The sequence below is a fragment of the Lytechinus pictus genome, chromosome 10 (genome assembly GCF_037042905.1).
Source record: "Lytechinus pictus isolate F3 Inbred chromosome 10, Lp3.0, whole genome shotgun sequence".
NCBI classification, from domain to species: domain Eukaryota; kingdom Metazoa; phylum Echinodermata; class Echinoidea; order Temnopleuroida; family Toxopneustidae; genus Lytechinus; species Lytechinus pictus.
The window spans coordinates 35,151,053-35,174,644 of record NC_087254.1 but is presented as its reverse complement, the minus strand read 5'-3'; the positions used below and the strand labels follow the sequence as shown (position 1 = coordinate 35,174,644).

The window sequence follows — 23,592 nt, the reverse complement described above, 5'->3', positions numbered from 1 at the left end:
GTAGGTCATTTGTCTATTGTATTTACGATTAAGTTATGATAAATAATCCCTAAATCTCGGTTTCGTTTTTTCTGGGACGCACTGTATATCGATGTCAATTTTTTGTTTACAACAGAGATATCATACATACATGTTTGAAAATAACTGTATGAAATAATTATAATATCACTTAATGACATGAGAAAAACGATATTGGGAACATAAAATCATCAGCCCACCTTTTGCATTTTCATTTACAGCGTACTCCCTGTATAACAAAATATTGCTAAATTCAAAAATTCAATAACTTATCAAATTTTGGTGAAAATCTCTGCGTTTTGCTCGGTGAATATTAGTCCATTTATTTACATGTAATAATCATCAGTGCTCCTTTAAGGATATCATCTTACAGATTGTCTTGTATATGTTGACTTTCACTAAAGGGTAAGGAATCGACCCGAAGTAGACTAATTATCAAAAAAATCATCCGCAGATGAAATAATATACTGGCGATATTATTTTCATTTGTGTTGCTTTGGTCTGTGAGTTTGGGTAATGGTTTAGTCACCCCCCCCCCCCTCCCTCTCGCTATTTCGTAGCTTAGTCTTATTCGTTCTTATTCTATATTCTATTTTTGGGGGGAGAGGGGTAGAAAAGAGCAAACAATATAATATTATTCTAAAGTGATCTGTCCCACGACGAAGACGGCATAATAACAGCGATGCTGCCATTGATTGGTCAGGAATATGACGTTATCGATGTTGTTTTCTCAGCTTTGAGATGAGACCGTCTGCGAAGGGAATCAACGGAGTACTAGTAAGTTACGACTACGAATTAATGCCGGGGATTATTATCAACAGCAAATTTGTGGACAATGGATGCTGGTTAGTATGCGTTGCATATATTTCTATACAAATGTTACTTTTATTTCAAATATGGTATGGTAAATCTGGCAATTACACCATCTGTGAGTAGCCTAATCGAGACAAAAACTTTCTTGCTCAGTCCCATACGCGGTGTCCCTTGTTGTTAATCTCGACTTTTGATAGTGTGCTTGCGACTCTATTGTGACTAAATGCGAGTTAAACTCAGTCAAACTTAAGTATTTTTCAGCTCTTCTACATCTGTCATTTCTTCCTTTGACGAGATAAATGTACCACAGTGAGTGTCCCTTTTGTTGTCTGTGTTTGAGAGGTGTAAGTTAGATCTTATTCTAACGTTAACAGAGTCAGAAGCTCACACACACACCACTCATCCTACGAACGAGGTTATAGTTATACAAACAATCGAGTGTGAAAATGAAAAACTAGTAGACATCTTACTCTAACTTAAGTCTAACTTAAGCCCTTCGTTGATTCTAATCAAAACAAGATATATTTGGAATGCCACCTACCCAAACAGAAATATCTCAAATCAGCTCTGCAAGAAAAAAAAACAGTGTTCAAGCGACAGCTGATGTTAATAAAAGTAATTTAATTCTGTGAATCACGTTTCCAATGGCAATGCACGATAAGACAATATCCATCACAGGCTAGCGTTGAATACTAACTTCACATACTTGTGTGAGTGGCTGAAAGTAAAACTGTGAATTGAATACATTTAACCGAGGACCTGCTCAATTTTGTTCCTTTTAACGTCTCTAAAAATTTGTTTCTGCCTATTAGCTTCCTTAAAATTCAAGTTCAAAGTCAAACTCAAAAAGTCAAAATCCAACAAGATGATGAGATATGCAGGGGTATTGATTCCATGTGCCTGGAGATGGGGATGGCCTGATTTGCTATTGAGGCTTAAAACACTTGTACATAATTAGTTTTGTTAAAAAATGTAAAATGGGGAAGTTAATTTTTGTGGTTTTTCAATCTATTTGTATTTACAAAATGTAACTGCTGTATCATTTAATTGGAATTTCCAACTCCTTCAAGCAATCTATCAAACAAATTGTAAAGGTGCGGAATTAAATGAATTTTCCTCAAATGACAAGTGATTTAATGTCAGATTTCTTTAATGAATGAACTAAAATTTGAGTATCATGGGAAGCTGCTTGTAACTTCTGTATTACCTTTGATTCTTCAGCAGGGCCATTCTTCCTGTGCAGTTGTTGTGGGACTCAATTCCCATCAGCCCTACAACTCTCCCAGCACTGTGCCACACATCATCAAATCTTTGAGCTCTCTCCATTCATCAGCGTTGGGAGTATATTACCAACAGGACTGGGGGCAATCCCTCAAGTTCAACCAGCTCATCTTTATGAACCTATTGAACAACATCCAACCACTAGGAAATCCAGTGGCCATGATTTTACTCTGACACAGCTGCAGACTGTGAACACATCTTCACAAGGTTACCCAGTTGCTTCTTCTACACACCACTGGCAACCAGGGGAAGACACACACAGGAAGAGTAATAAACTACCAGTCTTGTCCACGAATCTTCCTGAAGAGCTGGGATCAGAGTGTAGTGCCAGATCGGGAGCTACCCAATCAACAATACCAATCGCATTGAACCAGTGCCAAGAGCGTGAAGAGGCCCAAAGCAAAATTAAGTATACTCTTGCGAATCTAACTCCAACATCAGAAGCTCATGTGAAATGGGCTTCAAGTTTTTCTTCAGATAAGGATGGAAATCATAGCATGCAAACTGTTAGTCAAGTTGAAAGCCAGCTCTACTCCATTGGTAACAAAACACCAACAACTACAAATGAAGCAAGAATGATGCAGACACACATTGGGGGACCAACTGCAGCTCCTGGCACATTTTCTGTCATTCAAAGCAATCGATGCGGCCCAACGGGACAAAAAGATCATACAGAAAAGGAGAGTTCAAGATTACAGAAACCAATATTGAGCTCAGTTTCAGTGGTGTCTACATTTACCAAAGACACTGAAGGAGGAAGCATGAATCGCCCTGGAAGTTTGTTACGACTATGTTCCTCGACAGTCCCTGTCCTTCCTTTACACATGCAACAGTCTTTTCTGCCCACCCACACCTTTCCCATGAGTGTCATGACTGCTGTAGGTGTGACCCAAACAGAATCTGTCTTCAAGCCAACCAAACCATCCAGAGGGCAGGGACCAAGACCGTTCTCCTGTCCAACCTGTCTGAAGACATTCACCCTCAAGTGTAACCTACAGCAACATGAGGCAAGTATATTTGGAGGTTTCATTTTTGCAAAATTATTAGTCAGTCTATTCATGATCGTAATGATTGTTCTAGGGCAATTAATATAGGAAGGCAACAGGCAGTTTCACCCTCATGATTCATGAATGAAATAATGATTTGACACTAATAAAGCCATGCAATTTCAAACAAGGACTCCAAATGTGTTCAAATCTATTCAAAAGTTTTCATAATCTTTTAATTCTATTTTAATTTTATTATTCTAGATCTGCTCGCAAATTTAGTATTCAATGTGGTTAGTGCTGACAGTTTTTTTTCTGCTTGTGACTGTGTGTTTGTTTTTTTAACAGATTTATGCTCATTCTGATGACAGACCTTATGCCTGCTCAAAGTGTGATAGATCTTTCAAGCTGAAAGGCCATCTCAAAGAACATGAACACAATGCCCACAGTGAGGAGAGACCTTTCAAGTGTTCACAGTGTGAGAAAACCTTCAAACAAAAAAGTCATCTTAAAGGTAACCGTAGCTCCTCACTTTCTATTTTTCTCTCTGAATTCTAAATAATCATAATGTAAGAAAACCTTTAAAAATTGAATTCATCTTAGAGGTAAATGTAGCTCCTACCTTACTGTTTTTCTCTTTGAAATTCTAAATTTTCTTGTGAAAGAACTTTCCATCAAGAGATATCTTACAGGCACATGTAAGATTCCCTCTTTTTACTCACTGCCTCATTCTCATTCGCATATCTCTTATTTTCTTACTCTCTTTGTACTTGAATAAGTGAAGCATCAGCTAGTGGATCTGGGGAGGTTCATAAATTAGGATGCCAAGGGGGGGGGGGACAGTCTCCTTTACTTGTAAGATGCATTAAAATGAACATGTAGGGCCTACTGTTAGATTTAGTATAGGAAGTGGTTGCTTGCACTCACTGTAGTCTCACTGCATCAGATGCATCACTTTTATTAATACCACAAATGCATAAAGTCTTGATACATTTCAGACTCTTTGCACATATAGATAGCAACTTCATAACTTTTCTTACAAAAGGTCACATGTCGATCCATGATGGGGCCAAACCACACCGGTGCGAGACCTGCGGTCTTGTCTTCCGCCAGAAACAGCACCTGAAGCGGCACGTCCTCACCCACACCGGCAAACGCCTCTTCTCCTGTCCTCACTGCCCTTCCACATTCAACATCAGCAGCGACCTGAAGCGCCACAACCGCATCCACACTGGGGAGAGGCCATTCCACTGCACACACTGTGGGAAAGGCTTTTCCCGGAAACAGGCTGTCAGGATACACGAGCGGATTCATCAGAAACCCTTCACTTGCCAGAGGTGTAATAAGAGCTTCAGAGACCTGCAGGCGCTGTCAGAACATGAGAAGAAACATGTAAAGACGTTGTCGCATGACTGTAGAGAATGTGATCAACGGTTCAGCCTCTTCATGGAGCTCAAAGATCACATGAAGATACATAGAGGTAGTGTGACTGTCTTTCTCCAAAACACCCCTTATGCAATTGAAGTCTATTCAGTTTTAATACGTACAGAAAGCCGTGGTGGATAAAATCCACTCCCTTCCCCAGTCTTTTAGGGTTAAATTCAAATTTTCGAGAAAGAAGTATTGAATGAGATAGTTGGTCTGACAATAAAATCAAATTGTTTCGTGGCAGAGGAATCTGAACAATTATAAAAAAGCAATGATTCCTATCTCAGTGAATGATTTTTATCTGATGTAGAATTATGGTGGTATCATAGTTATGATTTTTGCCTTTGAATCAGAGAGTCATGGATTCAAATCATACTTCAGGCATTAATTTTCTTCAGCAAGAAATTTATTTACATTGGCTGCACTTGATCCAGTATAGACGAACAGTTAATTGGTAGGATTTATTCTTTGAATAGTTTAGGGCCTGTACGGCGGCTAAGAAACAATAAAATAATAAGAAAAAAAGGATAGCATAAAAGCACAGTACATATAGTCATGCAATATAAATGAACCCATAAACTTTAATTTGTTTCAATATATTAATACAGTTTCAGTTTATTGTTTTATTTTAATTGGAAAAAAATCTCGTAGCCAGTTTCACAACATTTATAATCTAGTGCAAGTGTGTCTTTCTCCAGGAAAAAACATGGTTGCAAAGAAAAGGAAGACTACTATGCAGAAGGGTCTGTCTGCAAGACCAACTCTCAGGGTAACTTATTTCTTTCTTCATAATAGCTTTCATACACTGTATATAAAATTAATGTTTTAAATCCATTTTCCTAATGTTTTCGCCTTGTAATTGAAAATCAAGATTGAGTTCCTGGTGTTATTTGTACACTTGGTTTTCAATTTGAATTTTATGCTTTAAATTTCCTTAACTATTATTTTCTCAATTTTGTATAAATGTTTCCCTTGCACAAGTGTAGAAAAAATTCATGTGCAAGTATAAATTTGTTAATGTTTAATTTACTTTGGAGAAAGAGATGCAAATTATTTTTAATCAGTTTTTTTCTTCCAACTTTTTCATGTTTTCTTGTTTTCAAATTATGATAGATGACAAGGCAGAGAGCAGCAGCAGCATCAGATGCAGCTTATAGGAAAATAAAAGCAAAGCCTTCAAGATCTGCAAAGATAGTGCAAGCTCCAACTGACGAGATGCTTTCCTGCCATGTTTGTCACAGGAGATTCCAGAAGCAGTGTTATGTGTTGCGCCATGAGCTGAAGTGCCATGGCATACAGCATCATCTGTATCATTGCAAAGAATGTGGAGAAATCTTCACTGGACGGAATGCCTTCATGACCCATGCCCGGGAGCATAAGGACCCTGAGAGATTCAGGTGTGACCAATGCAGCAGTGGCTTTAGGTACGAGTCTCAGCTTCATCGGCACCTGGACACTGCCCACGGTGTGAAGCCCTTCTCCTGTAAGGTCTGCTCAAAGACTTTCACACTAAAAAAGTCCATCTTAGAGCATAGTAAAACATGTACCAAAGAAAATACTTTAACCTGTGAGCTTTGCAAGGATGTCTTCAAGCGAATGGTGTCTTTACTCCGGCACAAGGTCAGAGTTCATGGTCTGCGACCGTATACATGTTCCATCTGTGAAAGAGGCTTCGCGAACAAGGGAACACTCGAGCGGCACACCGTAACTCACAGTAGTGACCGTCCTCACCAATGCCAGTACTGTTCAAAGACCTTCAAGGAGAAGCGCCAAGTTGACCAACACGAGAAGGTCCACAGAGGTGAAAGGCCATTCCAGTGTTTCCAGTGTGGACTTTCCTTCCATCGTATGGCATACCTGGAGCGCCATGAGGCCATTCATACGGGAGAGAAGCGGTTTCAGTGTCCTCATTGCCCAACAGCATTCTACATGGGCCATGACCTTAAGAGGCATCTAAGGATCCATACAGGAGAAAAGCCATTTACCTGCAAGATATGTAGGGTAATCACATTATTACATTGTTTAATACTACAAGTTCAGACATGTTCAAACATCGATCTGCCAAGGTTCAGCAAGATAATTCTGCAAAATTGTATGTGCAATGTCAAAGGGATATTAAAGGAGAATGAAACTCTTGGAGCAAGTTAGCTTTTGTGAAAGCAGAAAAATCAAAGAATAAGATCAACAAAAGTTTGAGTTAAATAGGACTAGCAATAGAAGAGTTATGAGCATTTGAATGTCGAGATCACTAATGCTATGGAGATCTTCCCATTGGCAATGCGACCAAGATCTATGATGTCACAGATGAACAACTCTCCCCTTTTGGACACTGAAAATATACCCCAAAACATCTCTTTTTGCTCATTCTAATCATATGACAAACGATTCATCAATGATATAATGTTGTGAAACCTCTGTACTTGTCCTCTCATAAAGAGAACACCTCACCTAGTGATAGACTCCATAAAAGTGAGAATATAAGTGAAATAAGTACTAAAGTAATGAGGGAGTTGTACGTGTGTGACATCACAGATCTTGGTCGCATTGCCAATAGGAGGATCTACATGGCATTAGTGATCTCAATATTCAAATGCTCATAACTTTCTTATTATTCATTCAATCTTCCTCAAACTTTCAACAATATGTTTCTTTGATTTTTCTCTTTGATATGGATTCAGCTGGTTTCAAGGGTTTCATTCTCCTTTAAGTGTTAGATATAGAAATACTGTTATAAATCTAATTTTCACCTGCAAGGTTTATCTTGAAATTATCAATCTATTCAGTCAACGGCTTGATAATAACACAAATATATACATGTATTATTTTTCAATTAATTGTGATTATATACAGTTGGTGTTATGTACTTGATCCCTACAGAAATCATTCAGAAGAAAAGCAGCTGTTGTCTACCATGAGAAGCAAGTTCACATGAGGAAGTTCCAGTGCAGCTACTGTTCAAGGAAGTTCTTCACCAAGACTGAACTAGATGGACATACTGTCATACACCTGGGTACTCTGCCGCCGCCTCCTATTCCTCCTCCTCTTCAGACTCAACAAGACAAATCAGGTTGGTTTGATAAATTGCCAATTGGTCTTCACCTGCTTTTCCTACTCTATTTGGTCTCAAACAAGGTCTAAATCCTTCGACTAACTATTTTGTCTAATTGCCAATTAGGCTATACACATTTTATCTAGTATCCACTTGGTATAAGAGTGCTTAGTCTATATGGTTCTAGATAAACTGTTTATGAACCATATTTCTATTTGGCAAAGTAAATAAATAATAAGTAAACAAAGTAGAATTTGGGCCAACTTGGCATTAGACTAAATGATTATTATGCATAAGGTAGGTATTAGAGTATAACAAATTGATAGTAGATCAATTGGGTTAAGCCTATGAGCTATTTATTATCTGAGAAATGCACCAACTGCTTGTATTCCAAGTGAATATATATCATTAGTTTGTTGTCATATACCATCTTGTATTGCATTTTGCTTGCTTTGTGAGCACTTGGGATTGGCTTACACCAGTATTCATAACAAGAGCTTCACTGAATACAGCCCATTATTGACAATTATTGTAAAAATTACCCCATCTCTCATTGTGTGGGTCTCTTGCATTCCATTGAATGTTTGTTGAAGGGAAAACTCCATGCAGACATGAAGTGGTTTTGAAAGTGAAAGAAACATTAATGAAGGTTTGACGAAAATCCGTCAAAGAATTACAAGTGTTCAGTTATTGCAGTAATTATTTTGTTAATGTCACATGCAAGCAGCTATCCCATATTGTCATTGCATTCATTACAATGGAACTTATTTCAAAATCTTTTTTGCTCTTCCAGATGAAGCAAATCATCTTACCAGAGAGTCTGGAGAAGTTCCACCAGCTCTTGTTGGATTGCATGTTAATGTTGAAGGTGAACATTTAGTGTCAAACCTTGCTCCATCATCGGACACTGGTGCAATACAAATAACTGGATTCAGTCGCATCGATGTGACTAATACTAGTCATGGATCGCATGTAAGTACTGATTAATTGTAGAAAATAGCACTGGTTTGGGGTTGATCAAAATGATGTTTTAGTCCCTATGCTATCTTGAAGAGTTAAGTGTGTTTTAAACTCGCCATTGGATAGCATAGAATTTGAATACATTCCAGAAAATTTGTTGGGCCACTTTGCCGGCGTTGAGTATTTGTCCAATATATAGAGTCAAAAAACGCCAAAAATGAAAAAAAAACCTAAATAAAAAAATTCTGGAAAGCAAAAAGGTATGTAATTTGCACTGACCTTGGGACATTCCTAACAAGACCCATGAACGGGAAATTCTTTACACCGACTCAATAAAACCCTGATAAAAAGACAAAATTCAAAATGGAATCCCATTCCTCACATCTCAAACCCGCCACGAACCATGGCACACAGCTAAATGAGAATAACCTAGTTTACGGTATGTCCAAACAATCAATGAAATCTTAGTATGCAAATCTGGGATCGGCACTAAATCTGTTCACAGAGTGTCCTTGTGGCCTGCCCTTGAATCCTCGTTAAGATTGCGTATTTCAGGACAATTCTCGCGGAGGCTGTCCACTCTTCAATCTTCGTTGATACTTGTAGATTCCATGCGTGGTATTCTCATAGCATTGGTGTAGTCAACCCAAGTTTAGTATACAAATAGCGAATAGGCATGAGTGTGATGGTGCGAGATTTTGCATGAGGTGAAAGAAAGATGCTCTATACAACATTGCGTTAGCCGAGTTGAATAGAGCGTCTCTTTCTTTCACCAAATGCGAAATCACGCACCATTGCACGAATAAGAATATATTCGCTATTTGTGTTGTACGCCTCGGAATTTAGCGAAAATATGAAAAAAACATGAGTTTATCCCTATAGTAATCTATGAAAAGGGAGCAAAAAAACTGAAAGCGAAAAGCAAAATCCCACAAGCGCACATGACCTTGGGCAGCATTGCGCATTTAGTCAGCAGGCTTATACTCGTATTGCACCTTTATTTTTACTGAGCGCAATGAATTAAATCGTATTGTGACGTCACCTCCTAAAGCCGTGCAACGTTACATTTTGGATGGTACGTCTTTTGTGCAACGGTACGAATGTTTGACATTCAGCCTCCCATTTGCTCACGTACAACAAGCTAAGTAGGCGTTGTACAGTATAAACTGTTACACTGTTATGGAGTATTTATAGTTGCCATACATGTACCATTCGCCCAGTACAACTCATTGCATTCTTTTATACTTTCAATCGAAATGTGAACTCAAATTCTGGATTTGTCTGAAAATAAACCTAGATTTGACTGTGAGGGTATCCCACATGTATCCACCTTCTGTCCTTATTCCCCTGCACTGGGGAATTATTGGGTTTAGATATTTCTTTAAATGTTTAATTCTTACTCACAATGCATGCTATCTATGAAACAGTTGACGACCCATGAGGAAGAGTAAGCCTTTCAATGTTAATGAAATTGATTGCAGGGATATTATAATATCCATCTGAAGGTCTTGTTTTCATGTATGGTTTGTCATTTCCCATCTGCTCTATGTTGTGTTGTTTTTCTTGTCATAGGATGGCTCAGATACCTGTAATACTCCCCATCAGCCCTCTCACATCCCACCCAGCCAGAGTGAAACATCAGTCCCTGATAGCAGTCAAACATCAGGTAGGATTCTCCAGACCTTTCAACCATTATGAATTTAAAGGAAAGATTATGAATTATAGATAGATAGATAAATAACTGGTTTATTGATAATAAAAATCATTGGGGCAAAGCCGAATAGCGATGAGTTTACAGAGGTACAGAGGTATTAAATAAACATTATAATACAAAATAGGAAATTGAAATATTGACCATTCTGAGCTCTTATTAGAAAATGATCCCCCAAATCATCCTTATTTCCAGTTACATGGGCCGGGAGCTCTGGATTCTTGGTAAGATTTATCTTTTTAGTGATTTAATAGGAATAAGTCCTTTTTCTCACAATTAAGAAAACTTTTTTGTACCTTATTACTTTTGCCCAAATAGGTGGCTTTTTCAGGCTGTGTTTAGATGGCAGCATGATGCTGATCGGGAGAGAACATTATATTATACTATTATAATACTACTTTTATATCTGATAGATGACCATAGTAAAATGACTCCTTTTTCATTTCCAATACCATACAGCCCACAGTGCTCCATCCGATGGAAGTGATGTCACATTTTTCCTGTGTAACTCCTGCGGCATCTTATTTCCCAGTGCACTCATGCTAGCCAGACATACCCAGCTCCTGCACAACCCATCCATTACCATTAATAGTCCTGCTGATAAACAAGATCCCACCAAGAGAAGGGATAAGAACAATAGGAGTAAGGGCAAGGAGAAGGGGAAATTTGAGGTTATGGGGGATGCAAAAAAACATCAAATTTGTGCAGAATGTGGAGAAGAGTACACAAGTGATTTGAAAGCCCATGTCCATGAATGCCTTGATCCTAGTAGCATACCCATATCCCCTGGACCAGAGGTTGTTGAAGAACCAGGATCTGATTATGAGGACCAGGACCCTGTGGGGACCGATGGACCCCATACGGAGAAGGATGCATCTCTGTATTACTGTGGAGAGTGTGGCAAGGGCTTCAAGAAGATCAGCAGCCGCAACGTCCATCAGAGAATCCACACAGGTGATAAGCCGTTTGTGTGTAAGACTTGCAACAAGGCGTTCTCTGTAAGGAGCAATCTAAAGCAACATGAAATAGCAAAGCACACAGATGAAAGACCTTATAATTGTACAAAGTGCAGTGCCAGGTTTAAACAGCGTAGCCACTTAAAGTCTCATGAGCAGATCCATGAAGGCATTAAGAAATATGAATGTCCTATCTGCAATCAGAAGTTCAGACAGCCATCGCATCTGCAGAGGCATAAGCTTGTTCATGATGGGATCAAACAGTACAAGTGTGAACACTGCCCCTCTGCATTCAATCTGGCCAGCGACTTACAGCGTCATTCTTTGATCCACGCTGGAGTCAAGCCATTCCCCTGTGATCAGTGTGAGAAGCGTTTCAGACGGAAGTTTCAGCTGAAAGTCCACCGGCAGACTCATTCCGGGGAGCTACCCCTCCAGTGTCCGCATTGCAGGAAAGCCTTCCTGGACAAGAAGTGCTTTGAGAGCCATGTATCTGCACATGAAGGGAAGACCCTTCACAATTGCGATGCCTGCGGGAAGTCCTTTAGCACTGACTATGTCCTGAAGCGCCATTCCTGTAAACAGAAATCTGCAGGATGTTTAAGGTGTGAACAGTGCGCAAAGTCTTTCAAATGCAAGGACTCTCTTGATAAACACAGATGCAGAAGAAGAATAACAGACTCCTGACCAGAGATCATTCTTGGGTTTACACCAAGCGAATCAGATGGATCTGTACAACCCAGTCCCAGTGGCAGTCAATTACTTGTCGTCATGGTGTTCTACAGTCAGAGGAGCATATTGTTTAATTCAGGTAAATAACTACTCTTGGTTTAATTTGTAATAATCATGTAGATTCTATAATGTTATTTAATTCAACTAGAGTTTGATTGTGACAAAATTGATACATGACAAATGTCTATAGAAGGCTCATATTATCATATCAACAAAGCAAACATTTATTTTGATTAACACTTAATAGGGTTTCAATACAATCCAATGCATCAAAAAGACATTGCGAGACCAATAATCAACATATTATGGGGCCATAATATAAGGAATAATAATTTGGAATCAAAGTATCAACGTAAGATTGCAATTTTAGACATTTCGATTTCAAATTATAACATTAGTGCTTATTAGAAAACTATTCAGGATAGCACTTGTAAATGAGAGTTCAAAAACACATAATAAAGAAGTTTGAAAATTTTTCAAGAGATTAATCTGTTACAAAATTTACAAAACATTTAAGGGCATGAAAAGGACCATTAAGTTTTTAATATACAGAAATGTTAGGATATGTCCGACTCCATGGGATAATTTGAGATACAATCCTGTCACTTCTAATATTCAGGCAACGTATGAAGAAGATTTATTTCCTGAATTTACATGCTTTAAAATATTAAAATGTTTAGAACCCACTGCAATATTAATATAGAGTTAGGGGAAACCCGTGTAGTGGTCAACCTGCACTCCCTTAATCAGTAATATCTTGAGAAGAGACTTGAGGGTCATAGTGATTCAGTTTGCTTTTTGCCTCCCAGGCGCAGGGGACACCAAACAAATAATAATTAAATGTGTCAACAATTTACCATCTGACATCAAATTATCAATGACAAACTTTATTGAAAAGGCATATCGAAAAGGAGTATGTTCATAACCATCTTGCAGCTCAAAATATTTTTAAAATCTTTTTGTATGATGTATATGCTATTACTGTCCATTGAGTTATGTAATATAGCTATTTTTTTTATTTCTGATTTATCCTAATTCATGCTAGCAGTAGTTCATTTGTTGCCTTTGTAATAATAAAGATAATAACTGAAATTTATTTGGCGCCATATCCATCTCGTAAGAGATGCTCAAGGCGCACAAGTGAAGGGGGGAGCAAACAAAATAACAAATAACAGAAATCATTGATTAAAAGGAGTTATAGGGGTAAGTTCGTAGCTTAATCTTAAATGTGATTACTTTACATTTGACTGCATTTCAATTTTACTTGCAGGGAGAATACATGTAACACACTTTGATTTTCTAAATATTTACACTGTCTATTCAATTATTAACAAGTCATAAATGTAACACTGATTTCTAGCATTCAATGATATGGTATAAAATTGTGATCATAAAAGCATTTTAAATAGTCCTATATCAAGTAAAGTGTTGTATTTATAGGAAAACAAAACCTCAAAGAAAGGGATTTCCTGTACAATCTTTTTTAAATGGCGACAACTATTTTAGAGTTAACAAATCTGCTGAAACATATTCCTATTAAAAAAGAATAGCATAATTGGTTTGAGATACATGTACATTGCAAAGCAATGTGATCAAATCATCAACATCATTAAGTCCTCAGAGTTGAATCATTATTTTATACTCAAACAAAAGGATTCTCTGTACATGGATTTCAGATTAGCTTGAATGACTGACCATGCTTTTTTTAGTCATTTTTTTATATATCATTTTGATAGGTATATTGTTTTGCTATCATTAATTGATTTTATTGGACACACACAATGAAGCAGTTCCAAATTTAAACATTGCTGGGGGCTTGCAAATATATAAAAATTATGGAAACTGAACATTATATTTCATTATTTATCAAAGCATGGAATAGCTTACTGTTTCCCTGAAAGAGTTTTTCAAGTTATTGAACACAAAATATATTAATGTATTTATTATTATACATAATTAATTATTTTTTTCTTATATTGCAAATAGATCCATACTTATCATAAGTCTTAAGCACTCTACAATAATGAAGTATTGCCCTTAATGTTTGAAGGCGGTGGTATTTGCACAATTACCCCAAGCATTTGATGGCACTTGATTACTCATGTACATGTAATAAATAGAAACATTTATGACTATCAGAAAAAGATGACTGTTTCTCAACTGTATCAAAAAGCTGATTTTGAAAAGCTGAAAAGAATAAGGTTCACTATTATTAAACAAATAATACATGCCATTTGCTTCAAATTCTTCAATAGATATTGATCGATTGATTCATTCATTTATTTCCACATTTCATAAAGAGAACAATACAAACAGTGCATGAAAGGCATTACAGAATATAGTGCAATATATACATATAAATATTCCAATGCAAAAATACATTACATGAAACAATAAACTGAAATCTAAATAAACATTGATATGTCTCATGTATGACAAGTCGAAAGGACCATCTTATCCATCTATGGTGTTTTTCAGGAGCCCAATGCGTCCTTTAGCTCAGCGATGACATTTCCAAGTTGATCAAAATCTTGATGCATTTGCCGATTGTCGTCTGTCACATCATTTGCCGGGTCCATAGACCCAAACAAAACAAAACCTGTCCATGATCCATTTTCCTGAAAAGCAAATGATAACCAGTAAATTAAATCATATCAAGAATGACCAATCAACATTTATGATATTTAGCCAAGCTTTTGTATATTTGTAAAAGTCTGCTTTGGATTTTATTCGTAAACTTAGTATGAGGAACTAATATGACCCTGTTTATACACTGAAAAAGTGTATGTGAGGTATAAGGGTGTAGGATTTGTGCCACCACGGGGTTATTCCTCTGGTACTATTCAAATTGAATCTTTGATTATTGATAACTTTTGATAATCTTAAGATTATTTGATGCATTTCTATGTAAAACTCATTTGACCAATGCATTTTCTGGCTGGAGATCAATTTAAAATGATGCTCCATACAGTAACTTATGGACACCATATTAAGTTTTTCTTTGAAGTATTATGCTAACCTTGTTTTTCTCGATGGCAATATGATCAGCGGTCAGCGAACCATGGGTCATTGTACAAGAGTGAATCTTATCTAGTGTGGCATACAATTGTGTACTGATGGCTTGTACATCCTCTGTATTAATCTCAAGTTCATTGTCTCTGATGAGACTAATGGCATCAGACAGAATGTAATGATCCTGTTTCCTTCTACTCATCTCTAAAGATCTTGTAGATTCTGAAGAAAAAAATATATAACATGAACACGAATAAATTATGACATCATTTTTTCCTCTCTAAATAATTGATATGCGGTAAGTTTTTGCCATAGTCTTATCTCTGCAAATCAAGTTTGGCTAGAATTTCTGCTTTGATACATGGCCATTTATTCAAATGGAAACCCATGGCATCACAAAAAGTGCAAAACTTACACCTCACAAACTTCCAAGAACAGTCCGTAACCATGAAAATAGCTATATTATGCAAAATATATGGCGTGTTCAGTAAGTAATTTGTGTGGAATCAAAAGTATTTATCAATCTAAATAAAATTGTAAAGTATTCCTTTTAGTTTTAAAAGACATGAGGTACACGTACATTGTAATAAAGTAAATGCCCTTTACTTTTCAGCCATTATCCAAACATAGAATATCAGTATTTTTACAAATATTCCTTTTCCTTTCATTGTTATAATAAATGTTAGAAATATCCAAAATACGAAGCATAGCAAAATATAATCAATCCAAACCTTCTGTTGAGTTCGTGGGTGAGTTTCCTTGTAAAAGCTTTGAGGTACCATTTTTCTTGGGTCCTGGATTCGGTGTGTAACGATTGCTGGTGCTATTGGTGATGGTGCTTGTGGTTGTTCGGAAGGACGCCAACCTGTTCTTGACATCAATTGTTGAGATGGTATAGAGGTAGGGGTTGATGGATGAGTTGATTGGTAGGACAAAGACGGCAATCCAAGCATAGACTGAAGGTGGGATCACAGAAGATTCAGAGAGAGACACGAAGGCAAGTATGACGATGGGCAGCCAGCAGCAGATGTCGGTGGCCACGATGACCGCAGCTCGGACTGCTAATTTAATCTAGAAAGAATAAATGATAAAAGGATGGTGTGATCATATGGCATGAAGGAATGTATTTATGAGGTTGCACCATACATTTCAAGGATTATATCAATATCAAAGATTCATCTTCATATCAATAAATAGTTGCCATTTAGCAGAAAGGAATATACAGGTATATGCTTCATCTCCTCTATTTCCTCCTCTTTTCTTTCTTCTACTTCTTATTATTTTGCTCTCCTTTTCTTCATCACAATCTGCTGCTTCAAGGTATTCTGGAAGATTACAGACTGAAGATTCCTAACAGACAAACAAAAATTTATATTTGTATTTTTGCATACCTCAGCTTCCATCGTCTTATTGGTCCTCAACGAAGATGCAGATCGCTTTGCAATGACGTAGATCACAGTGTAGCAGACAGTAATGGCTACCATGGCTATAAAGTTGATGAAGATGGCGCTCATTGCATATTTCCAGCCTGGAGGCTTGACATTGGTCAGAGGCAGAGCAAGGCATACACCAGAGCGTCCATAGTATCTGTCACCAAAGTAAGGGAATGGAATAGCTGGGATGACACTGTAGATGAGACATACTACCCAGATTGCTGCTGCTGTAATGCGGGCCGACTTCCGTCCCAAGTGCTTTTGGGAGAAGGGAAATGTGATGCAGAGGAAACGATCTATCGTTATGGTAGTGAGAATGAGCACCGATACCTCACTGGAAAGACTGGCTAAGATCCCAGCCAATTTACACATTCCACTTGCTTTCCATTTCTCTGCATGGAAAACGTATACATGTCTGTAGTGTGCATCAGCGCTGGCGATGATCAGCATATACACTCCCATGAGACAATCGGATATGGCTAGGTTGAAGATCAAGAAAGCTTGGACGCGGAATTTCTTACGATCTCGTCCCCGTTCTATGATGACAAAGATATTCCCAATGAAGGCACTGAAACCAAGGATCCACATGAAGGTTCGTAGCACGTCGGATCGCATTAGGTCTTGGCAGGATGAGAACTGGTCTTCGGGTGGGTAGCAAGTCTCAAGACCAGATACAATGCAGCAGAATAGGAACAGGTCAGATGACCTAGGTGTTTGGAAAGATAAGAAAAAATTCAGAAAGACAAAATGTACAACAGTCGTATCAAAACACATGTACGGTGGCTAACAATGTCTTGGTGAGAATAAACAAGACAGCAACATAGGACCCAGCCTCCCTGTATTTATGCAAACTGCCAATTTTCTTTTTCGTTATTTAATATTTTTTGAGGCGTTACAGTCAAAGGCATTCATGAATTATTAAATAAATTGCATCTTTTCATGACATGATTTGCAAAAAGACTTTAAAGATTGATTGTATCTTTTATATTTAATAGGACATTGATCAAAGAATACCCTTTACAACTTTTCTGAATATTTTCATCTAAACAGAGAGCGAGGTTGGCTCAGTCGGTAAAGTGTCTGCCTGTCGAACCAAAGATCGTAGGTTGGAGTCCACCCCGGGCGGATGACTGAAGCCAGTGGGTTGTGCGCAAACGTCTCACCCCTGTTTCATAGATGCAGGCTATGTTACAGTGGAAAATCTCCATCCCTTGGATAGGGCGTTAAATGGAGGCCCCATGTAGAGGAGAGTCACCACCTTTGCACGTTAAGAACCCACTGCACTATTCGTATAAGAGTAGGGGGAAACCCCGGTGTAGTGGTCCACCTGCATTTCCCCAATCAGTTTATCAGGAGAGACCTGTGGGTTACAGTTCTGTGTGCGTGCCCTTCTAGGCGACCCAGATTGGCTGGCTCCTCCAAATAGCTTTTGAATGTCTTTGACAGATATATGGCGCTATACAAATGCTGTGCATCATCATCATCAATCATTAATAGGTAATTGGTAACAAATAATGGACTTACAGATGTCGAAGTTGGTCCAGCCCTCTGAAAATATCCATGTCAAAATTGACAAGGTCGTTCCGTTCAAGTAATCTGCATGAAAAAAAATCAGCATTGACCATCAAATTGCATTTCTGTCTATATTTTAAATATCAATATTGCTGAAGAGAAATATTAGATATCATGTAATTTATTTTCAGTAAATTGACAGGGATATACATAGGGACTCATGTGTGTTTATAAAAGAATAAGTAGGGAGTTTCCACATAGTGACATACAGAGGATTCAAGAACAAGTATTAAATGTATCATTAAATGCCTTTCATGACAACGAACAACCAATATTCTTTGTTGAAAATTGGTGAATCAAAACATCAGTTTCGTCCTTGACTCCGGGCAAACCACACTTGCAATTTGTTGTCCTGGTTTACCAATTTTCGACAAAGACTTCAAGCTGTTCATTTGCAATTTGTTGTCCCAGGTTACCAATTTTCGACAAAGACTTCCAGCTGTTCATTGTCATTTTACAGGCATTTTCAATACATTTACTTTGTTCTTGAATCCTCTGAAAACCTCCCAAGAATAATTTGGGGACTTTAAAAATGGATGTCATTCAACCTTTAAGAAATAGGATTGAAAAAATCATTATATGAAGGACAAAAATATTTAAAACTAAAATTGATTTAGCTATATACTCACAATGTTTCAGTGTTATTCAGACCGTCAAATGCACCAGACTCCACTCGAGCTATGTTGTTGTCATTCAAATTTCTGTAAATGTACATCACCAATACTTCTTAGTGCTGTGATTGAAATTTATTATCATTTTGCATTTTTTTACAGCATACATTTGCTAAATTGTGCAATATATTTCAATACAATGCAGGTTTACCCTTATTAGGTTGTCATCATAAAACAACTAACAAAATGTAAATGGATATTTGAGTGAAGATGACTATATACTTATAGCCCATTATAATAATAAGCAATATCTTGTTTATACATAAACCAAATTATGAAAACGTTCATATTTATACTTAAATTTCACTCATTTTTTAGTGTACTAAAAGCACTTATATTTACAAACTTTATACAAATGAATATTTTGCTTCACGATGATAATCAAATATAATATCAAATTTGGCCTTTAAATAGATTCAAATTGAGCATCACTATATGATACATATAAACATTATTGAAAGATCAATCTTTTCTTATGGTGAGATTTGCAAACTATTCAGACTTACATGAGTTCAAGTGAATCGAGTCCATTGAAAGTTCCTGCTTCAAGGGATTGTAACTCAAGATTCTGTAACTGTCTACAATTATGACAATATTGAAGATAATTGTTCAAATGTTTAATATCTCAAACATAAACATATCTAATACACCAAATGCAAGACAATGATAAATTGTGGTACATGTATTCAGTAAATGGCACTGAAGTGATTTGTACATGTAAGTTGTACTTCGGAGCATTGTCATGGTTAATAAGTATTTTTTTACTCAGGCAAGATTACCAACAATATTTCCAATATGTGTAAATAATCAAATTACACAAATATGTTTGGTTCTAGCAATTGAAACATTTATTATCCATTAAATCCAATTGTAAATAGATTGTTTTTGGCATAGGAATGAATTTGAATCATTGTGATTTTTAATGAACAAGAAAATGAAGGTTAAGCCTAGATTGTTTTTGGCATAGGAATGAATTTGAATCATTGTGATTTTTAATGAACAAGAAAATGAAGGTTAAGCCTTGCAACACTTACAAGAAGGGAAGACTGGAGAGAGAGTTGAAAGCACCGGGTTGTAGGATCATCAGCGGATTGGATGAGAGGTCCCTGTATGAAATTAGGTTTTAATTGATAGTAAGTAAGGTTTTCAGATGACAGAGTCGTATGTGTTTAAACCAGTTATTTAATCACGCAAGAGTGTGAACACTCACACTTATCTACCCCCCCCCACACACACACACCCACTCACACTGTACACCTGCAAAGATTCAAGAATTGGACCAGTATACTGTTCAGAGGGAGGATCTTTTCCGTCAACCTCCCCCCCCACCCCCCCCCCCCCCCCCCCCGCTTGAACAGCATGATTTCATGTATCTACATAATGCACACACACACACATTCACTCACACCACACATTTAATGTTAGAGTATAACTATGTTGTAAATGATTAATTTCTAGAGAAACTCAAAGGTGATGAAAATATTTTGAAATTATTTTTGTTCTTACAGGTCAGTGAGTTGATCCAATCCAGCAAATGTATCAGCATACAGCATCTGAATGAAATTCCTGGAAAGGCCTCTGTAAAAAAGGTATAATAACAATTTTTATATTCATTTCTGTTTAAAAGTCGTGGCCAAATTGGTTGTGTCTTCTTGTATTTACAAATTGATTCAGTATATCACACAATGTTAATATATTATTCAAAATTGACTTGTCAATACTCAACATTAATATACATTTGTATCTTCATCATTCATGGTATTGTTTAATCTTCTCTTTGTGTGCATATATATATATATATATATATATATATATATATATATATACATAATGATCTGATATCAAAGATAATGGCCCGTTTCATCATTTTGAAACTGTAAAAGAATCTCGTTATCATTCGTTTGACATTTTCTGTTTTGTTGAAATTACACTATGCAAAAAATTGTCTTATTGTATTTGTAGTCTTCTAATGGTGAAGCATACCATAGTCACTTGGAATTATTATGAGAGCTTGAATAATAAGCAAGATGGGAAGAAATATATTGCTTTCAAATCAAGATAATGACAAAATGGATATTACAATGGCTCTATGACCAAGTTGACAAGCAACTTATACATGTATGACATTGCCTTGCTGTCTTGCTAAAAAAATGTAAACTAAAAACAAGACACTTACAATTTCTTTAGATTATGTTGTCCAGAAAAAGTCCCAGGTACAATATACTCTATTCCATTACCCGGTAGATCCCTGTAGAGAGGAAGAGAAAGTGATCGTTATTTTCATTTAATATAGTTTACATATCGATGTCAACTTTACAAGAATCATGATAATAAATCTGTTTTGTAGAAATTGATCTTAGAAGAAAGATGCAAAAGTATGAGAACGGATGGCTGAGTCATTTCACATCCATGCACTTTTTTGTGGGGATGATAATTGGTAACTAGAGTTTCAGTATACATTTCAAAAGGATAGTCAGGTCCATATCAATAAATTAATATTTCACAGAGATTAAAATGGTAAAACATGAAGCTACACATTGACAGCATATCAAATAAATTCAAAATTCAAAGAATTTAAAATGGTATCAAGAGCTACATGTTGACATGTTGAATAAATTCACATTTCAAATAATTTATGTCGGTAAAAAGATAGAACTATATTTATTAAATAATCTAACAGACACTGTGAGGGGGTAAACACTTACAGAGAAAGTAGTAGCATGTATGATGACAGGTTGAGATGTAAGGTATCTTCTAGTGTTGTCAGGTTCCAGTGCATTTCTGTATCTCTTCTTGCTCGCTGAATGTGGTATGCATCAATGATCACTCTGTGCCCCCAAAACAATTTGAAGCATAATCAAATAATGGAAGTACATTGATTTAAATCTTTATGATGATTTGGAAATAAGATTGTTTATCAGCCCATTTTGTCTGATATTGTCTGAAAAGATATAAGGTTGGTTAAAATTTGGCCCTATCACCTCTTAATTAAAAAATGTTTGCAGATGATACAGTTTTAACAAATATTGTTTGGTTTTTATAATTTGCATTTATCAAATATTTTTCCAAACTACCATATAATTTATTGTATAACCAACTTTCCTACATATAAATGCGTCAAGAAATTCCTGAAAGAAAATACTCCAAATCCGATATTCGAGATTATTATGTTCGTGTTACTTTCATATCTATACAAAGTAAGTTTACAGGGAGTTTTAAGATAGAGTCTATTACCAATGTCTTGTGAGATAGGGAAGTCAGTTTTGTACGCTGTAACAAAATTGTTTTATCTGCTTTTTACAACTTTATACCTACCTTATATTATGCATTTTGAAATATTGTTAGTCAACTTGTATAAACTCACATTTGACGAGCAGTTATGGGGATACCTGCAGCAAGCTCAGGTGTCCATACCTCGAACGAGTGGCAATTAAAACTGAGACCATCACAAGTACATCCAGTGGGACAAACAATGTCTAGAAAAAAGAACAGAATGAAAGTCCTATCTTTACTATAGAGGTATGGCTCCTTTATTCCACAGAACTGTTTTGCTGTTTCTCTTCAGATTCTTGTTACCTTCCGCTTCAATATACAGTCAAACCTGTCCTAGTGACCATCTGTGTATAGTGACAACCTCTAGTGGCCACCAATCTTATCTCCAATTTGAATATGAGCCAGTGAACCTGATGATAAAGACCTCCCATCTCCAATGGCCATTTATGCTGTTTCTCTAGGGTAGCCTTTATAGATATGCTTGACTTTATATGTGTTTTTCACAAAGGTAAGGTGAATGTACCAATGACAATACTGAATATTGAGGGGAAAAATAATTTATGTTGGTCTTCATTATCATTGTCTTTTCATTTTTCTCCCTTCCCTTCCTCACACTATATTCTCGGATTTCATCTCTCACTGTCTTCCTCAACTCGCCCACACCTAACTTACCACAGAACATCTCATCATCGGCATCCGTACAGTCTTTAACGCCATCGCAGATCTGATCATCTGTAACGCAATACTTCTCTCCATGACATCGAAGGAAGCCGGGACAGGAATAGGTTTCTGTTATCAGCAAGAGACATAGGTATTGAAAAATATTTTGAATAGTTATGAGTAATTTTTCAGTATCAGGGTTCAGTTCTCATTTAGAAAAAAAGGACAAAACAATTCATTGAATTGCTTTCGTCTTTGTCCCAGAGGGATTCGTTTGAGTCGTTTTTTTCTCAAATTCAAGTTTTGATGTGCTTATGTTTTTGAAGTCGGGGCATATATGATATAATGCCGGCAACACAACATGTTTAGTAGAAGAGACATTGAATTTGTGAATGAAGTGTACAATATATGACATTTTAACAAAAATTATATATATATATAATCTATTAAAATGACTGATCAATTCTTCATACAAAATGTATCAAGAACTTGTCTTAATTGTTAATGAGACAGTCTCATCCATTACATTATATATCCTCAGCTTACCACATTCAAATTCATCTTCACCACTCGGACAATCGGCAACACCATCACATCGCCTCCGTAGCGGAAGACAGTAGGAATTTGTGCACTTAAAAGTATTTCCGGAACATTGAATTTCACCTGCATAAATTACAAAAACGATTCATTTGGAAATTCTGCTTTCCACACGTATAGAGACTATTTTATGTTATATAATGTAGATCTAAGGACTGACTATCATTATTATTCTAATAACAAAATGACAAATAAACTTAATAGGTTTTGTGATTTAATTAAAAAAAATACAAATAAAAGTACACAAGAAATATGTTCTATCCATATCAAAACCACATGGCTTTTTTTTCTTTTTTCGAAATAGGATTGATCAAATAACCTGGTCGTAGTTTTCTAAATTTGCAATTCAATTTCTCTGGAAAAAAAATGATTTTGATCCATAAAGTCACACAAGAATTAATACACATTGAAATTTTACTTTCTAAGTACACAGGAGATAT

General features: G+C 36.5%; 2 protein-coding genes across 2 annotated transcripts in view; one reads left to right on the top strand and one right to left on the bottom strand.

The window, feature by feature from the left end:
• Window positions 1–723: 723 nt before the first annotated feature.
• LOC129270547 (zinc finger protein 850-like) overlaps window positions 724–23,592 on the top strand; it is a 41,451-nt gene continuing 18,582 nt past the window's right edge. The window contains exons 1-12 of the mRNA XM_064105951.1: window positions 724–863; window positions 2,053–3,119; window positions 3,447–3,612; window positions 4,144–4,578; window positions 5,225–5,295; window positions 5,640–6,527; window positions 7,404–7,593; window positions 8,369–8,547; window positions 10,108–10,201; window positions 10,706–12,013; window positions 20,131–20,211; window positions 22,573–22,706. Coding sequence (XP_063962021.1) covers window positions 854–863; window positions 2,053–3,119; window positions 3,447–3,612; window positions 4,144–4,578; window positions 5,225–5,295; window positions 5,640–6,527; window positions 7,404–7,593; window positions 8,369–8,547; window positions 10,108–10,201; window positions 10,706–11,889 — 4,284 coding nt within the window. The 5' untranslated portion in view covers window positions 724–853 and the 3' untranslated portion in view covers window positions 11,890–12,013; window positions 20,131–20,211; window positions 22,573–22,706. The remainder of the gene's footprint in view (window positions 864–2,052; window positions 3,120–3,446; window positions 3,613–4,143; window positions 4,579–5,224; window positions 5,296–5,639; window positions 6,528–7,403; window positions 7,594–8,368; window positions 8,548–10,107; window positions 10,202–10,705; window positions 12,014–20,130; window positions 20,212–22,572; window positions 22,707–23,592) is intronic.
• LOC129270546 (uncharacterized) overlaps window positions 12,966–23,592 on the bottom strand; it is a 53,410-nt gene continuing 42,783 nt past the window's right edge. The window contains exons 36-49 of the mRNA XM_064105950.1: window positions 23,102–23,218; window positions 22,568–22,684; window positions 21,987–22,098; window positions 21,328–21,450; window positions 20,799–20,870; window positions 20,129–20,200; window positions 19,657–19,728; window positions 19,129–19,200; window positions 18,581–18,652; window positions 17,904–17,975; window positions 16,338–17,085; window positions 15,678–16,017; window positions 14,954–15,168; window positions 12,966–14,552 (exon numbers count right to left, since the gene is read on the bottom strand). Of these exons, the coding sequence (XP_063962020.1) occupies window positions 14,409–14,552; window positions 14,954–15,168; window positions 15,678–16,017; window positions 16,338–17,085; window positions 17,904–17,975; window positions 18,581–18,652; window positions 19,129–19,200; window positions 19,657–19,728; window positions 20,129–20,200; window positions 20,799–20,870; window positions 21,328–21,450; window positions 21,987–22,098; window positions 22,568–22,684; window positions 23,102–23,218 (2,348 nt within the window). The 3' untranslated portion in view covers window positions 12,966–14,408. The remainder of the gene's footprint in view (window positions 14,553–14,953; window positions 15,169–15,677; window positions 16,018–16,337; window positions 17,086–17,903; window positions 17,976–18,580; window positions 18,653–19,128; window positions 19,201–19,656; window positions 19,729–20,128; window positions 20,201–20,798; window positions 20,871–21,327; window positions 21,451–21,986; window positions 22,099–22,567; window positions 22,685–23,101; window positions 23,219–23,592) is intronic.